Source organism: Ictidomys tridecemlineatus (assembly GCF_052094955.1).
Source record: "Ictidomys tridecemlineatus isolate mIctTri1 chromosome 12 unlocalized genomic scaffold, mIctTri1.hap1 SUPER_12_unloc_8, whole genome shotgun sequence".
Taxonomy (NCBI): Eukaryota; Metazoa; Chordata; class Mammalia; order Rodentia; family Sciuridae; genus Ictidomys; species Ictidomys tridecemlineatus.
In genome coordinates, this window is record NW_027520966.1 from 478363 (window position 1) to 497010 (window position 18648).

At 48.5% G+C, this 18648-nt stretch overlaps 1 protein-coding gene across 20 annotated transcripts in view; it reads right to left on the reverse strand.

Moving 5' to 3' along the window:
• The window catches only part of LOC144364729 (mitotic spindle assembly checkpoint protein MAD1-like), a 269288-nt gene that overhangs the window by 41417 nt on the left and 209223 nt on the right, over positions 1 to 18648 (reverse strand). For 9 of the 20 annotated variants that reach the window (XR_013432404.1, XR_013432402.1, XR_013432400.1 and 6 more), the window contains exon 15: positions 6316 to 6404. The exons of 1 other annotated variant lie outside the window; for it this stretch is intronic. Coding sequence is in view for 8 of the 19 variants with exons in the window: in XM_078035778.1 (XP_077891904.1) it covers positions 6316 to 6404 (89 nt within the window). In the remaining 11 variants the exon portion in view is untranslated. Of the gene's footprint in view, positions 1 to 3581; positions 3766 to 6042; positions 6195 to 6315; positions 6405 to 18648 lie in introns of all 20 variants that reach the window. 10 more of the 20 variants (XR_013432403.1, XR_013432401.1, XR_013432398.1 and 7 more) reach the window with 3 other exon arrangements.

Here is an 18648-nt window from a genome sequence, read left to right on the forward strand (position 1 = left end):
GGGAGCATTTTAATAATGGCTTCAGGTTTTTAATGTCCTAGAACTATTCAGATAATCTATTCATCTTTTGGTATATATTTGGTACATATCTTTTGGTATGTATTTCATATTTTGGTATATATATTTGGCATACTTCATATTTGGTAGTTGAAGGTTTTTGAAGAACTGATCTCTTGCTTCCAAGTGAATGAGTCTCTGAGCATGAAGCCGTCTGCCGTGCCCTGTGACACTACAGGATCCACAGCAGCAGCCCCTGCTTCAGCCCTGATACCGATGATGTGTGTCTTGTGGCTTCTTAATACTTGTCAGTTTTGCTAGCAGTTTATCAATTTTATGGATTTTTTTTTAAATGGCATTTTGTTCAGTGATTTTTTCTCCGTTCTATTTTTTTTTATCAATTTCATTTCTTTCTGCTCTTCATTATTTCTTTCTGCCTATTCTAAGCTGCTTCTGCTCTTCCCTCAGGTTCTCACAATTAGCACATAAATAAGAGTCTTCTTTTCTTCTCTAATGTGAATGTCTCTGAAAGTTTCCTTCTCAGTGCTGGTTTCACTGTATCTGACAAAGTTTTGTATTTTCATTATCACTCAGTTGTGTATATTTCTCTTGAGAATTCCTCTTTGACATGTGGAGGATTCAGAAGCACATTTGGAGATTTTGTGTCATTTCTGATTGTTTGGAGATTTTTCTGTTGTTTTTCTGTTATTGACCTCTACTTTGAGCTCAATGTAGCCAGAGAACATACTGTACATGAATATGATTCCTTTAATTTTGCTAAGGTTTGTTCTGTGACCCAAGATAAAATCCACTGTGGTAAATGTGCCAAGTGGACTTTAAGAGAGAATGGATAGTGCTCTGCAAACACTGACCATACCTGTTAGCTGACAGTGACATTCAGTTCCAGATCTTTGCTGCTTTTCTGTTGGCCCCCCACCAACTGTGGACAGCAGTGCATGGGTGTTCTCTGTAAATGCTTGAGTGTCTGTTTCTCTCCTCAGTTCTATCTGCTTCTGCTTCCTGTGTTTTGAAGTTCTGTTGAATGGTGTGTATACACACGACAGGGCAGGTGCAGGGCTGCCATGGGCCCTGCTGATACCAACCTGACAAAGTGGGATGCCTGCAGAAAAAAGGCCTCCCATCCTAATGGCAGAGATGCCTGCTAGCATCAGACATGGTTCATGAGGGCAGTAAGGAGCCCCTTCACCTTTGTCTCTCCAGTGCCAGATGGGGATAGAAGCTCAGCTACCTGGTCAGCCTGACTCAACCAAGGTAGGACAATCCTAGTCAGGGACACAGCCTGCCCACCTACTCAGCCCTGCTACACTGCCAGGCAGGGGCACTTGTGAAGGCTGGGGTAGGAAGTAGACTCACTGGGCAGGGGCTCTGTGGGGCAGTGGGGTGGAGAACAATTCTTTCCCTGGCATCAGCCAAAGTCAGAAAGGCATATTCAAGGTTACCCGCTATCAGGTGGCACCCCTGTGGCTGGGGGAGTGAACGTCTTTGGAGACTTTGGTCTATGTCTATGGCTGGTTGTGCATTCAACCTTTTGAGGGTTCCATGTCCAGGACATACAGCTGGTATTCTGGGAACTCAGGGGACTACCACCTCACTGTCCCCAGTCCTGAGGTCCCCACTGGACTGCCTTCCTCCATCTTGCAAGGCATCCTCCACCAGCTGGCTGTGTGTGTCTAGGTCTGCAGGTGTGAGTTGGACCTGGGAAGAAAGGGGACTGCCGAGGAACTGAACTGGATGTTGAAGATTCTTGAAAACTGGCACCCCTCATCCTAACTTCACCTCACGCCAGTGATGCCACATCTTTGCCGAGTACCACAGGCCCCTCCTCTTCAAAGAACAGTGATTCTGGGCTTGGGGATAAGTCCTCTGCTAAGGTACAGCAGGATGACCCCATCCCCCAGGTCAATGGGACATTAAAGTTCCACCATGATGCTGAGCTTCCAGCACCATCCCCCACCCAGCTCCCAGGAGCTGGTAACAGGCTGATATCTGCCAGGCCCAAGTCTCCAAAGATATGCCAGGCTGAGAAGAAACCAAAGAATAATAATTCTGAGGGCACCAAGTGAAAGACCCCAGCTGGGATCTCCTAGCAAAGCCACGGGGACAAATCCCAGGTTTCTAGCCAGGTGCTTGCAACCTCACTCCTAAATGTGCAGCCAGGGCTCCAGGGTACCAGTGGGTACTGCAGAGTACCACACTATCCTCCGACATCTCCAGCACCAGCAGGCAGGGCTCCCTCAGCCCCCAAAGCCTGGGGTTGCCCACGTGGACTGGGGCCTAGCCAGCACATCCGTGGGACCTGGCAGGCAGTAAGCGTGGCCGTGACGGAGAGGCTCCGGAGTGTGACTAACAGGCATTGGCACAGACACACGAGCCTCTGGAATCACTGAAAGTCTACCCAGTTGCTAAATCCACAGACAACATTTAGGATTTGCCAGAGCTGCTATTTGACAGCAGAAAATAACGAATCCAGATTTGTTCCACTTGAAAGGGCCTCAGCTGTTGCTACTTAAATCTGTACTGACACTTCCGTTTTCTGTGCTGAGATGATGTGGTGTGAGGGATGTGTGTCACTTACACAAAACAAGTAAGTATGTCTACTCTCTTGTGTGTAGCAAATGTAACCTAGGTGAATGCACACACATATGAACTCCCAGTACCCAGGTTGGCAGTGCTGTCCCCCTCGTTCCCCCACCAGCTCTCCTGTGACCAGCTGGCCGACTGTGGTCACGGGGAAAGGCTGGCTGACAGCAGCAGGGCCCTCGTGTCCACTGTCTTTCTCTGAACCAACCACTTCAAAAACCACTCCTCAGAAACTTTCAGAGGACTGAAGGAAAAGCACTTCAACCTCAGAAGTGAGAATCAAAAGGAGAAACAGACCCTTGTTCAAAGGGGGTCATCTAAGTCTCCCCTCTCTTCTGCGGCTGCAGGGAAACAATGACGAGCCCTCTGGCCTTGACAGCACTGGTGTCTCCCCCAGGGGAGCTGGGGCAGATGCTTCTGGTGTCTAGAGACACTGCTCGTTCAGCTGGCCCCAGCCCCTCTGTCACTACTTCCCAGCCAGAGGGCTGCCTGATGTTGTCTGAAGAAAACTCACTACAACAATATGCTCCTCGTTCAGGACAAAAGTGAGCTACAAATATGGCTATCTCAAGAACACCAAGCCTACCTGTGATGCTATGGGACACTTGAGGCACAACCCATGTGCCTGCCCTGAGCCTGGATGGCTGGGGTCGTGGGAGGAAAGTGAGAAGGTACAGGGGGTGCCATTGCAGGGTTGGGCAGAGGCAGGGAGCGCCAGAGGTGCTAGCCCACCCAGTAGAAGGAACAGACCTTAAGAGAGAGACAGGTCTGTGGAAGGAGAGGCGGGTCAGCACCGTGGCCAAGCAGGACTCCCCCACCTGCACAGGAATCTGTCCCTGAGAAGCCAGAGGAGCCACCTGGGCTCTGTGAGTCCTGGTTTTACACTGTCTCCCTGGCTGAGTGCACTACGCAGAGCCCCTGCTCACCTGGGGTTGCCTGTCACACATGACCCAAGTGTGGAGCAGCCACCCAGATGCAGGTACCTGTGTGACAGCCATCTCCACCCTCAGCTGCTCCTTGGCTGGAAGTCAGAAGTGCTGCTGCAGAACTGTGGTGCAAAACTCCACCAAAGCCTCTCGACACATGCCGACCAGCTCCCAGCGGCCAGCCACGAAGCTGCTTCTTTCCACAGCTGCGTTTTCCAAGTGAGACAATGGGGACAAGAAGCTTTGATCGTTGAGCAAAAGATGTCAACAATAAAGCTCTTTCTTGAAGTTTAAAAAATAAACCCAAAGCGTTCCAGCCCACACAAGCCCCACCCACGCCTGGCCATGCTCCTGTCAGCCGCAGCATGAGAGCTGTGGGCAGCCAGAGTCCTGGCAGAAGACAGGATGCCAGTCTGTGACAGGAGAGCTGAGTAACACAGTGCTGGCCCATGTTGACAGCCTCAGGCCCTTGGGGCAGACTGTCCTCTGCCCCCTTGGCTAACACCCTGAGGCGCACCTGCCAACACCCAAATCCAATCCCTTCACTGCATCACCTGATAACAGGATTCCCAGGGACACGGGGTGGAAGGGGGGGGGACAACCACAGGACATACCTGTCTTGCATGGCATTAAGGACTCTGTCAGGTGAGGGGCCAACTATGCTGATTCCTGAGCACTTGGTGCCTCCTCCATGAGAGCTGACCTGGGGCCTCCATCAGCCCAGCATTCTCTGGATGCCTCCTCCACGGCCAGCTCCTGGCCCTTGTTCCTCTCATGGCAGACACCAGCTGAGCTCTCCTGCCTTTGTGGCCCTTGGCGGCATGCACTCCTAAGCTGCTAGCCATCTTTTGGGGCCTCCCAGTCTCATTCAAAAGCCTCTTGCATTGAACACCCCCCCACACACACACACCACCACCACCACTCACACCTCTGTGTTATGAGCTCTTCACCACAGATAGGGCTGCTCCATGAGCTGAGGGGTATATGTATAGGAGATATGCTCGGCCCTCCTCTGGCTGGGAACAGTCACTTCAGCTTGGAAGGGTGTCCCACAGCAGATGCTGCCTGGCACTCAGCTGGGGAGAGCTGCCCACCCTGGAGGCCAGTGGTGCTGGCTGCTGCAAATTCAATCATGTTGCTCTTCTACTTTCAAACACATAATGGCTTCCCATTGTTCAGAGAATAAAGACCAAACCCTCACTGGGGCCCAGGCCTGGCCTCCAGCTCCCCTGCCATCCTATGGTTAACCCATGGCCACACACAAACGTTTTTCCCAGGGGAGCCCCCTGCCCCCAGACACCTGCTCTCACAGCACCACCACATTCCTCTCCATCCATAATTACAGAGCCAGGATTGCCTGTGAATAATGTCCCCCCAAGTCCCCATTAAACCACAAAACTGATGAAGACGGAGAGTGTGCGTCTTGCTCACCACTCCATCATCCTCAGTGCTGAGCCCTGACGGTGCCCACGGCGCACACGCGGTGTCTACCGAGTGAATGAGGGAACGAGCGCAAAACAAACAGCCTGGGATCTGGCAGGTCTCCAAAGTGCTATTTATAAGGCCTCCGTCCATATATTAGAAATGCTTCAGAAATGAGGGAGGAAACCTCAAACCTGGAAGGGACCATAACTGTTTTTGGCTCAACACTTCTGGGCCTGGTTGGACCAGAGGCAGCGCACATATTTTCTTGCTTTTACTCAACAACCCTGCAAAGCTGGGGTCATCCATACACTACCCACGAGAAAACGGAACCCACAGGGGAGAAACAGCTGAGGCCACTTTAGCCCTGGGTACCAGGGTTTGTTCCAGTCTGCTGGGCCTTGGCTGCACAACCCAGGGAGGGCCATTAAAACTCCAGCACCAGTGGCCTCACCAAGGGCCACCTGGTATTCACTGGGGCTGTCCTGGTTCCCAGGTCTGTTCTCATTTCACTCACCAGAAACAGCTCCCTGGGTGAGAAGCCCTGGATGCCAGACACTTGGTCCATGGCATACACTTAGGGCAGAAGGGAGGCTCCCCAGGCACGGCCACTCAGCCACACTCACTCTGCATCCACAGTTGCTGTCTCCCATGAGAGATGCCAGAACTGGAAACTTGCCACTTCGACTAGAAACTGAATGGTAGGGCTGAAGTGTGCATCAGGGGACAGTCAGGAGGGGCTGCTCAGCACCCCACCCACACATCTGGATCTCCTTTAGGACCCTGACATGTCTTGGGGAGAAAGGAAATAAGATCTGGGAACAATCTCAGCCCGCGGTCTCTGCTTACAGAGAAGTGAGAGGTGCTGGATGGCGGAGGTGCAGGAAGCGCATCTAGGAAAACAGTAGCTCAGGGCAAGTGAGCGCGTCCTGAATAATGGACAAAGGTGCCCAGCTGACAACAGAAAGCACATCTGGTCGGGCTACTGCTTCTGTAAGCAGTTCTCCTCATCTGCACCTCCCAGTATTCCACTGCTCATAAATTCCTTGCTGCCTCTAGAGTTGCACAAGCCAAGAAGATGGGCCTGTTGCTTTACCTTGCTGGCAGCAAAGGCAGGTCCTACCAGATGCCCGACAAGAGTGTCTGCGAGCTCCTGAACATGGGGGAGGCTGCAAGGCCCAGCTGTCTGCCAGTGCTGGCCAAGAAAAGGATACTGGAAAAGGTCCAGCCCAGTGGAGATGAGTGTCCCTGCAGAGGAACCCAAGCGGATGGAATGTGATTGAGGAACAAAATGCCATCCAGGAGGCAGTGGAGGAAGGGGTTCTAGTAGACTCCCACTGCCAGCAGCCCCAGCCCCAGCACAGCGTACCTGAGTGTGTCCACCTCCTCTCTGCAGAACGGGAAGCTCGACTCAGCAGAGCCCAGCTGGGACTTCAGCATCTTCAGCTCCATCTCCAGCTGCGAGAAAACACAGGGCCAAGGGTCAGCAGGTGCAGGGGGCTCTGCAGGCCTACAGACAGCACAGAGCCTAGAACCTTGCCTGGCCCCAGAGGTCCCAAAAGCACCATTCAAAGGTTCCCCAGACCCAATCCCCTCCTCCTGCTAGGGAACATAGGACGGGGGGCTGTTTTCCTGGGAATCCCAGCAGCCTGAATCTGCAAGGCCACCAGCATGCTACCTCTTGCAAAAATCACCCTTTCCCTTCCTTAACACTTCTGTCTGCAGATTAGCCATGGAGTCACAGTCATTCTGGGAATAATGTGGAGAGACACCAAAATCTCTGGGGCAAAAAGGGACACAGTAACTGGAAAGAACATATTCTAAATTTGCCACTGCTTTGAATGAACAGTCACAGTATTTTCTTTCTTTTGCTACTTCAGATTCCTCTATAGAATACAGAAGCTGAAGGCCTCCTCCAGGAGGAAAGTGAACTGTAATAACACTTGGACACATCAGGGTGGGAGGGTTAGGGAGTGGTGGATATGAGGAGTCCCAGTAATTTCAGGCTTGAGAATGGGTACTGTCAATGGCCAGCCACTGGCCAGGGACCTCAGGAGCCAGAGGACATGCACTCAGAGCTAACCTCCTCTCTCCACCCAGACATGGGCTAGCTAAGGAGGCCCCAGGATTCCAAGGAGCAGCCTAGAAGGAGCCCGAAACTGTGCCGCAGCTGCAGCTCAGAGGCTGTCTGCTAACAAAGTCTGGCCACTCCTCAGTGCAGCTCTCAGGTGCCCTTACCCTTCTCATCCTTGCCAGATGTGGTCCCTTGACCTTGGACTTCTCAGCCTCCAGAAACGTAGGTGGCAGAAATAACTGTTTATTATAAATTATTGTCCTCTGGTGTTCTGTGATAGCAGCTACCGATGGACCAAGACAATGTATTTCAACTTGCCAATGACATTCACTCCTAGCATGCTGACACTAACATGCACTAACATGTCTCCTCTGTGAGGTGTGCACTTGTGCAAGGCCTTGTGCAAACCACAGTTGTTACCGACACAGTTGCTCACTACCAAAGAGCCCTCCCCCTTCCTCTATACTCGGGCCGTCCATATACCTTGCAGGTGCCTATCCTGAGAATCTGGTAGAAGTTTCCCTGAAACTGGCTCCGCCTGATGCATCTTCCATTTCTCTTTGTTGGGAGAGGGCAGCAAGACAACCGGAGCTATTTCGTGCCAACTTTGCTCTTTAATAAGTGGCCTGTTTAGAATTTTCTTTTCTGGGTTCAGAATTGATGAGAAACTTTCTAGGAAAATATTATCTATTCCAGATGTTTGTGTTTATTTAAAAGGACTTGCAATATGGTTCATAATTCTTTGCACAGAAGTCATGTAGAAACCATATTCTTTTTAGGGTTATTTTTTACTTGTCACTTACCTTACTATAGAGGTTTGACATATGCAGAGAGGTCTAAGCCATGGGTGCAAGCTGGGAATATTCTGTGTAGGGTGTGGGGGCCCCACCTGGCCACATAGAGTCCTCAGCACCGGAAGCTTTCTAAGCCTTCCCCAGCCAGAAGCTTGAACATAATTAGTCCTGCTTCTTATTTTGGGTGGTGATGCTATTACATTTTACTCGAGTTGTGAATAATTCATCTATTTTATTGGCTTCATTTCAAGTAACAGGCACCTGGACTCTTATTATTTCTACTACTTCTTGCTCTGCTGTTAACCACTGCTTTGACCATTAGATTCCTAACTTTTGTCTTACTGGGGTTTTCTTTTACTGCATCTCTGACTTCTGCAGCTGGAGGTTAGTCCATGTATATTCATGATTTCTTGTCCCATGGTATAAATATTTAAACCATGAATTTAGATGTTTCCACTGGCTCTGATGAGGACTGCTTTCAATACAATTGTTTTCTAGATTTTACGCACTTTTGAATTGCATTTCTTCTTTGAACCAAGAATTAAGACAGAATGTTTTGTTCTGTTTGTCTTTGTTTTGTTTTTGAATTTCCAAGCAATAGGAGCCTTTTCTTTTTCTAGTTTTGTTTGTGACTTCAAATTTCATCACATCACCATTAGAAGAGGTTTTATTTGAATTTACAAAGGTTTATAAAGTTTATAAAGCTTCTCTTTATTACCCAATGTGTGATTAATCTATGGACATTTTCTACGAACACTCTTTAAAGAATGTGTCCTCTAACTCTGGGGACTGGGGACTCACAATACAACTTGCTATGTCACAGACAAGAAGGTAAACTTACTTGCTGCTCACATCCTCAACCGTCTCTCCCTGCCCCTCTGCACATGTCAGTTTCCTGAACAGTGGCGCTGTTCTCTGGCACACTGATATCCATCCTGTATTCTACACTGCTTTATGGCTGGAATTTAGACTTGAACATGACCAAAACGACAACCCCTGCTTCTGTGTTTAGGACTAACAGATGGCCCCACAACCCACATGTTTCAGCCTCTTGGTTTTGCTTTGTAATTCATCAGGAAGTCTTTTCCTTTTAATAGAAGAGTTTAACCCACCTATATTTTGATATATGTGTGTCTATTTCTGTGTATGTTCTTGTACTTCCTGTCTTATAAAACCTGTATCCCTCCGTGGCATTCTAATCTTATTTACTGTTTTATGTGTTAAGTTTTGATACTCAGAACAGTTTGTATTTTTCTTACTGGTTGCTCTTATAGCAGAGGCTCTCTGGTACTGTGCCTATACCGCCCCGTGTTAGGCTGTGCTCATCACATGTCCTGTGCAGTGTCTGTCTGGCCCATCTCTTGTTCACCTCTGTGGTGTCTGTCACTGTTAATTTCATGACTGAGCCAGATGTGCCCAGGTGAAACCTCACATCCTAGTGTGTCTCTGAGGCCACGGGGTGGATCAGCATTGGAATCAGTGGACTCAGAAGACTGTCCTCCCTGACACTTACATGAGCATCAGCATCCAATCCCCCAAAGGCCGAACAGAACCAAGAAAAGGTGAGGCTCTCTTTTTCTGACTCCCAGTTTAAGCTGGGACATCTCAGCCTCGTGGACCAGGCCTTCAAACCTGGATTGAGTTCCACCACTAGTTTTTCTAAGTCTCTAGTTTTTAGATGCCGACTACAGGACTTCCTAGCTTCCGTATCACATGAGCCAATCCCTCATAACCAATCAAACCACTAGTCTCTCCAGGCAGACAAATGAATCGACAGGTTTTGTTCCTCTGGAAACCACTAACACCCAGTTAAACACACTTCAACAACTCAATGCTCTCCTTAGGGTATGTCTTCAATTTCAGCTACTAATGATAAGAAACCCATTTCTCCCTTCCTCTCCTATCTCAATACTTTCTACTAAATATCCAAGCCCTTTGACACCAGAACGTGTAACAGGTACACTGCTACTATTCTCTTAACTCCGTGCAGCTCTTGTGGCGGGTTTCCCGGGGGTACTACCTTCCTGTGCACCTCCAGTCTGTCCTCTTTCCTGCCTTCCTGCCCCTCTCCTGTTCAAGGCCCTCAGGTCCATGGCCTTCTCCTCTGGCTTTGGGGGCACTCACACTCTACTGGATCATGAGCTTTTACTTCTTGGCAAAATGTGTGCATACAATCACATGTTCGAAGTCTACTTCTTTGTCTGTGACTTTTCCTGCTTCTCTCCTTCTGTCTCATAAATGGGCATCCAGATTTTCACTGCTCATCATGCAAGATGACTTTTATCACATCCTGTTTAGCATGAGGTCACACTGGAGAGGGGCTGGGGCCATTTTCTTTTCTTTAATCCAACCTGTTGATTGTGTTGTGAATTCAATCAAGAGCCACTACTTGTCTCCAGCAAGAAGGGGAAGCTGTGAACTCTCATCAGAGTGACCACTACTCTTCTCTGCTCAGGCACAGGGTTCAGGGGCCCCTCACACAGCTCCCTGCTATCTTGGGAGCCACACAGGGCCAAGGGACCCACTTCACCAAGGCCTGTTCTTGCCTCTCATAAGGTCCTGTCCAGCAAGGTGAGCGTCATTTAGCCTCTTAAGCTCTTTTCCTGCGCGCCGTGCCCTGGCGGCTCCCTGTGCCCATACTTACATGCTGCTACGTGTTCCTCTACTCGGGGCCACCTGTCTCTGCTTAGGGTGTAGACTTAGCTCTGTTCTTATTTTGTTGTTTTGGTTTTCATTCTTCTTACTTTTGAATGATTTCCGGAAATGGAGTGATTTATGTTCAACACCAACATGGAGCCCTTTAATTTTAATCTGTAACTTAGACTCATAACTAACACACGCTCAGCTCTGTTCTTCTCACTGGGCCAATTCTCTTCCCCCTGAGCCTATACCAGAAAACCTCCCCAGCCCTGTCAGGCAATCCATTTCCTCACACACCCACAGGCCCGCCCTGCCCATGCCGCCATGCTGGCTCACAACTCTATCACCCTCCTCCAGTCCCGCGGTGCGAGACAGTGGCCATCAAGATACACCCAGGGCTAAAGTTTGCAGCTGCAGCCCACTCCTCCGTCCAGCCTCAGGGTGAACTGGGACACCAGCTCCTCCCAGGAGCCTGAAGCCCAGACACACTGTCTAGCTCCCGTTGTCGCTTCTGCCAGACAGAGTACACATGCAGGGAGTTGAGCCAGCACTGGAAGAAAGAACCTAGACTCAACACACTAGCCACCCCATTTAAGAAACAATCTAAACCTACCAGTTTTTAAAAGGGAGGCAATGTGTGGAAAGATACTGAGATGAGACCTGAGGAGGGTTCCCAGTGACCCAGCAAACAGCTCTCAGCGTTAACTAGTTGCCATCGGCCATGGGGCTTTGCTGGCTGTGCAGCCAGGGCCACGCTAAGGAAGCCCTGAGATGCCCCGTATCCCCCTCCTTGTCCTTTTATCACTAAGGTTCAGCAACAATCTGGGGGCTCCACAGAGCAGGCCCAGAAGAGGCTATAACCAAGCCAGCTGGATTCTCACACCTGGGCAGGTGGGTGCAGGGTAAACACAAGGTCCTTGGGGTCGCTCTCACAGATTGCACCCCACTCGCCACCTGTGGATGAGACCACCTGTCTTCGAGGTTTCAATGCCAAGTGGGAAACCCTAGACTACAGGCCCTGGGTCAGGGCACAGGTCGAGCAGGGGATAGACAACAGATGAACCTGCCCTGCCCCATATGGCGACCCAGGCCTTCTTCCCCCATCCAACACACGCTCTTACACTCACTGTCTAGAGCTCTCACACTCATACAGTCAAACTCATAGACGCTGAGTGTGGCCACGGCCTGTCTTCCTCTCTGGGCCCCAGTACATTGCACATGAGGCTTCTCAGGTGCCAGGGGACCTGCCCTCACTCTGAAGGCCAGCCTACACCAAGAGAGCATCCATTACCAGCTTTCTTTCAGACACACCAAGCTAATCCACGCTGCTATTACTTGGCCAAAAGGAAGGACAGAAAAAATTGAAAATGCATTAATATTGCAGGCTGCAACTACCTATTTCATACTTCACTGAGAAAAATTTGTGTTTAGAGTCGGTTTAAAAGAACAGTGAACACAAGGACTAATTGGATTGTGCCTTCTGAGAGACTCTGCCAAATGCCTTAGAACCAAACAGCCCCACACTGAAGCTCTCCTCCCTGCCAAAGACCCCAAAGAAGCGATATTCTTAGGTTTTTAACAGGCTGGGCCTGAGCACAGGCCACCAGGTGAGCATGGACACAGTAGGCAGGGCACAGGGGCAGGGGCTCACTGCCTGCCATGGCCAAAGAGCAATTTGTGCACATTACCCTGAATGTCTCCTGTTCCACTCAAATTTAATCTCCTAAAGAGAGGGCTTGTGCTGCCCAACTGCAATCTCTGAGGCTAATATACAAATTGATATTCCTTTCTCTGACAGGCTCTTCTAGATTAAGAGGCATGATTCCCAACAGTGCCTGGTCCAAATGAATCACGGGCCCGTGGAAAAGAGCTGGCAATTGCAGCCCCGGGGCAGTGACCAATGTGGTAGCAGCAAGTCCCTCAGTAAGTTGGGCTCAAGCACCTCGGGGACTACACCAGGGGCTACGTTGTGCTGAAAGCTCTGACTCAGGAGCAGGAGTTGACCCAGGTTGGCTGGCAGGGGAGAGGGAGGCTGACCAGCCTTTGAAACCAGGCACCCATGTGCTCCACCACTAGGGCTCCTCACCCACCACTATGTCCCTGCCAGCAGCCACACAGGATACAGGTCTTCAGGACCCGCTGAAGGAACATGCCCGTCCCCAGGGAGAGCTCAGCGAGCCTAGACAGGCTGTTCTGAAAATGACAGAAAAAGTGAAGTCACGGAGAAATGGAGACCTGGCCCACCATTCACCCAGATGCAAATTACAGAGAACTTTCTGGGCTTCTGCTTTGTCTATTCCCTAAAACGGGCCCAAGAGCCTTATCACAGGGCTGCTTATGGAAGAAGTCAGACAGCAAGTTGAAGAGGCCAGCAAACGAACCTATCTGCCAAACACCCTGGAGGACAGGGGCTGGCAGAAGACCACTTATTCCTGTTTCTCCCCTCTCTTCACTTTGCACCAAGTTCATATGTTGTTTGCCAAAACATAAGTAAACACGAAACACACACATTCCCAGCATGGGCAGAACCTAACAGCACACACACTACCACGAAGGCTGCAGCATGGATACACTCGGGTGGCCCATGGAGTTGCACATGGCGTGCCTCCTATGCTGCTTCCCAGCAGCAGAATACCATGAGGAAACTCCTCGAGCTGTGTCTGGGGGATGATGGGCTCCTGGAGCCAGTTCACCACCTTGCCTCTCTGCCTCCAGCGTGGACAGATGTAACTGGGGGTGGGTAGCCTCATAATCGTGGCCTATTCTGTGGATTCTGACCACGCTGCAGGGAGGGGCCATTAGCAGGGTCCCTTGTCTCCCCTGGGCACCTGTTTCATAAACCGGGATGAAGCAAAGGTATCCCTCTGCTATGGCCCCCCCTAGCCACCAAGTCATTTAGCCTGCTCATTAATCTCCACCAAAAACTGGTAATAAAGCAATGATGGAGCTGCAGAATGGTGGCCCAGGTAAGCAGGAGCACAGGTGGAAAGCATGGGTTGTGGCCCTGCAGAGACCGCCACATCAGAGCACAGCAAGCCAGGACATGATGACCTGTCATCTTGTGGTGCCCCAGCCCAGGCACAGTGCAGACACCTGCACCACATAGCACCACAGCCCAGAAAGCCTGTGCATTCATGGTTTGCCGACCTTGACCTTCCTCTTCCCCATGAGTGGCAGGGAAAACAGAAGTGGGTCAGACCCGAATGGGATTGCAGGGCTAACCAGTAGCATTGATACTTTTCCAAACACTGAATAACATTAATTTGGACTAATTATGTTGACCCAAGTGCTATATAAACCCCTTGACTAGCACATGCAAGCAGCAACTACTTTAGGGTCCCCTCTCACTCTTTGGAAGTTCTGTTTCTACTCAGACTTGAATAAATCCTACTCTTATCTGCACTCATCCTCATCAGTGGATTTCATTCTTCAAATATGTGAGACAAGAACTCATAAAGAAATTGGTGGTGAGCTGCTGAGGTCTGCTGTAACACTGGAGGGCAGAGCCCACCATTTAAGAACTGCAACCCATTTCTCAGCTACAGAGGCCCTCAGCTTATGCAGACCCCACCCACCCTAGCAGAAGCGAAGAATCTAGTTTCATCCCAAACTCTGGTTTCAACTGATAGCTTCTGTTTGGGCAAGAATGGGCCTGGGTGTGTGCAGGGCAACAGCGACAAGTGCTGCCTCTTGAGCTCCTCTTGGGTCTACCAAGAGCCAGGTCTTGGGGGACCCAGACCCCGCCACATTATGCTATGTCTTGTCAGACTAGGGGCCCTATTCAGGAAGCCTCAGTAGAGGTGGCAGGACTCTGGCTCTAGTTTCAGACACAAGAGCCCAGGCTTACAGTTGACATCAAACCCGAAACTGAAGGTGTTGCCACTTGTATGTATCACCTAGACCAGGGTCAGACAGCTTCTGCAGGAAAGGGCCTATGGATTCCACCTTGCAGACTACATGGTCTCTGCTCATGCAGTGCACAAGCTGCTAGTGAACCAGTACAGCTAAGTTCCAAGAAAATTTTACTTACAGAAATTGCATCAGGCTGGGTTTGGCCTGTGGGCCAAAGTCTGCTCACTCCTGACCCAGACCAAACCATTACCATATGGATGAGAAAAATGTCAATCAGGACAATGGCCAAAAAGCTGAAGAGCACAGTTTGTGGAAATAGCTGGAATGACAGCACTCAGCACTTACCCAGCCTGCTCCACACGGCAGCCTTCCTAACAACCCTAAACCTGCATGCGCTGACACAGGGGCTCACAGGACAGCGCTTCACTCAGACAAGAAAGGGTCTCCACTGGCACTTCCAAGCAGTCCACCCGTAATGCACTGGACATACCTGAGGAAGGAAGACCTGTCTTGCACTAAGCACAACTTTTGAACGTCCTGCCAACATTCACACTGGTGCCAAAGCTATTTATAATTATCTGAGACTAGCCCGAGAAACATCGCCTTTGGTAAAAATCACAAAATATGTTCTTGTGCACTGTTAGTATCAGCACATTCTTCAGAGCAGCAGCTGTAGTCGTGCTGAGGAAGTACCAGTTCTTTTTGTTCAGAACTCAGCCACGAGCTACTCATCACTGCAGAAACCTGTGTGGATGGCAGGAGGTGCAAGTGTCGGCAGCTCCCGCAGAACCCACTCAGCCAGCAGTCCTGAGAGCGGCTGCAGTGCAGCGGCCCCACAGGCGCAGGGGACGTTGCCATGAATCCTGGTGACCTTGTGCCCAAGTCCATACACTGACACACACAGTACATATAGATCACTCTCCTCTTTACTCACACTTAGGACCAGTACAGATGTTGCTACCCCTAATACTGCAGGTGCAGGAGGCAAGGAAGGGGACATTACAACTTACTCATTCTCAAGGGGGATGCTGGGGCCAACAGGATCGAGGGATACCCTGCCAGGCCAAGTCACACACAAGAACAAGTCATAGAGAAGATGGAGATCCACATGTCAGAGTATTCCAGTCCAACTAGACTACTCCATGGAAAAAGAAACTCAGCGCTTGCCTGGTACTAGGTTTGATCCTCAGCACCACATAAAAATAAATAAATTAAATAAAGGCATGCTATCCAACTACAAATTTTTATTTATTTATTTTAAATAAAGGGCTGGGCTGGGCAACTGGGCAGAAAAGGCATTTGACAAAATCCAATGCATTTTGAAGATAAAAGTACTCAATGAGTAGGAATAGAAAGGAACTTCCATAACATGTTAAAGGACAAAGATGAGCACACATGGCTAACAGCATATTTAATGATGAAAAACTGACAGTTTTCTCTTGAGATCAGGATCAAGAAAAGGATGTTCATTTTTACCATGGTTATGCAGCACTGTTCTGAAATCCAGTTAGGGTCACTGGCAAAAAAAAAAAAAAAAAGGCATTCAAACTGTAAAAACTACTTATAGATAACATTGATCTCACATGTTAAAAAAAAAACAAAGAAAACCTCTAAAATTAAATCTATTAGAACTAATAAATGAATTTAGCAAAACTGTAAAATACAAGATTAACATAAAAAAATCCAGAGGCATTTCTATGGACTAGCAATGAACAAATCAAAAGGGAAATTAAGAAAACAATTCCATTTTTAATATTACCAAAGAGAATAAAATACAAGTATGTTTAAGTAAGAGGGTGAAAGACTTGTAATGCTATGAACTATAAAACATTGCTGAAAGGAATTAAAAGAAAACCTCAATATAAGTAAAGACTTTCTGTGCTCATGCTCACAGGTTAGAACACTATTACTGTTAAGACAGTAAGATTCCCCAAAGTTACATACAGATTCAATGCAATCCCAGTCAAAATCCCAAATGAAAACTTTTTTTTTTCCAGAAATTGGGGGGGGGACACTTATCCTAAAATTCATGTGGAACTGCAAGAGACCCTCAATAGCCAAGACAATCTTAAAGGAAAGAACATAAAGTTGACAGATTTTCCCCAACTTAGTACAAAGCTACAGTGATTAAAACAATCCGGCAATAGAATAAGGAAAGATAAACAGAACAGAACTGAGTCCCAAAATAAACCTAAATACCTATGATCGATCACTTGATTTTGTTTTCTTTTGGTTTTTTGGTACCAGAATGTTTTAGTCAGCTTTTTCACTGCTGTTGACTAAAGGATCTGACCAGAACAACTATAGAGGAGGAAAGGTTTATTTGAGGGCTCACAGTTTCAGAGGTCTTAGTCCACAGAAGGCCAGCTCCATTCCTCATGGCTGGAGGTGAGGCTAAACATCATGGCGGGAGAGGGTGGTACAGGGAAGGAACTCCCATCACGGTGATCAAGAAGCAGAGAAAGACTCCACTCTCCAGATATGAAATATATACCCTGTAGCCATATCCCAACTCCCACCTCCTCCAGCCACACCTACCACTTCAATTAATCCCTATAGGTGAATCAAATCACTGATGAGGTTAAGACTCCTACCATCCAACCATTTCTCCTCTGAACCTTCTTGCATTGTCTCACATGTGAGTTTTGGGGGGACACCTCAGACCTAAACCATAACACAGAAATTGAACCAAGGGGTACTTAACTACTGAACCATATCCCCAGCCTTTTTTATATTTTGAGACAAGGTCTGACTAAGTTGCTAAGGCCCTCACTAAGTTGCTGAGGCTGGCCTTGAACTTGCGATCTTCATGCCTCAGCCTCCTGAGTCGCTGGGATTACAGGCATACACCACTGTGCCTGACTCAGTTGCTTTTTAACAAGGATGCCAAGACCACTGAACAGGGAAAGAAGAGTCTCTTCACAAATGGTTTTGAGGCTACTGAACATCCACATACAAAGAATCAAGTTAGACCCCCTACCTCACACCATATTAAAAAATTAACTCAAAATGGATTAAAACCTATATGTAAAAGGTAAAATTACAAAACTCTTTAGAAGGAAACATAGGAGTAAATCCTCCTAACTTTGGATCAGGCAATGACTTATTAAGATATGGCACTGAAAAAAAAATGATAAAATAAGACTTCATCAAAACTAAAACTTTCTGTATAACCAAAGCATTTTATCAAGAGAATAAAAAGACACACTACAGATAGGGAGCAGGTATTTGAAAATCATAACCCTGACAAAGATTTAGTATTCAGAATGCACAAAGAACTCCTGCAACTCATCAACAAAAAGATGGCCCAGTTTAAAAATGGGCAATGGAGCCGGGCATGGAGGCACACGCTGACCACCAGGGAGGTGCAAATCAAAGCCATAAGATACCACTTCACACCCACTAGGATGGCTCCAATCTGAAAACAAACAAACAAACAAAAAAACAAACCATAAAATGAGTGTTAGTTCTCTCACTCCTGATATGGTACTTTCTGTCTTCCCACTTTCTTTCCTGATTGCTTTGGCTAAGGGTTTATCAATTTGGTTGATCTTACAGACCAGATTTTGAATCTGATTTACACAATCCAAAGGTACATGCAAATAAGATGAAAACAACTGAATTTCAGGTAGGACAATTGCAGTTTTTCTAGGAGAGGAGTAGAGAGTGGGGCCAAGGCCAGGACAGTCCAGATACCCAAAGCAGGAAACAGCTAACACTTTAAGGTGGAGCTTTCCAAGCAGATGGCATAAAACCCAGACTGCAGCAGAACCAGGCATGGACTCCTGTGAGAGCTGCCCACACCAGCACAGAGCCCAGGAGCCTCCCTAGGTCATGATAGCCCAGTGCCCTAAACCTGCCTGGTGCTCCTGTCCATAGGTCCCTCCTCTCTGCGCAGGCCTAGCCTGCCAGCTGTGCCCTTAGCCCCAAAGCTTCATGGAACTTTAATGCTAATAGTGCTCACGGCTGCCTCCCTCACATGGCAAAATCTTTAAATAGAGACTGTGTATTCCAGTTTAATTTGAGAGGATGCATGGTTTGATCCCAGAGGCCTTACCTAATTCCACAAAGTAATAACCAGTGGAAAAGCTGGGCAACTTGCTCCCCCACACTCAACAGCAATTCTAATTAACGTGACCACTGCTGGGCACCAGAGGCAGCATTGCTCTTCCATGTGCACACACCCATGCAGTGTCACATGAACTTGCGATCTTCGTGACTCAGCCTCCTGAGTCGCTGGGATTATAGGCATGCACCACTGTGCCTGACTCAGTTGCTTTTTAACAAGGATGCCAAGACCATTAAATAGGGAACTCGACGACATTGGCGACACCGAGTGCTG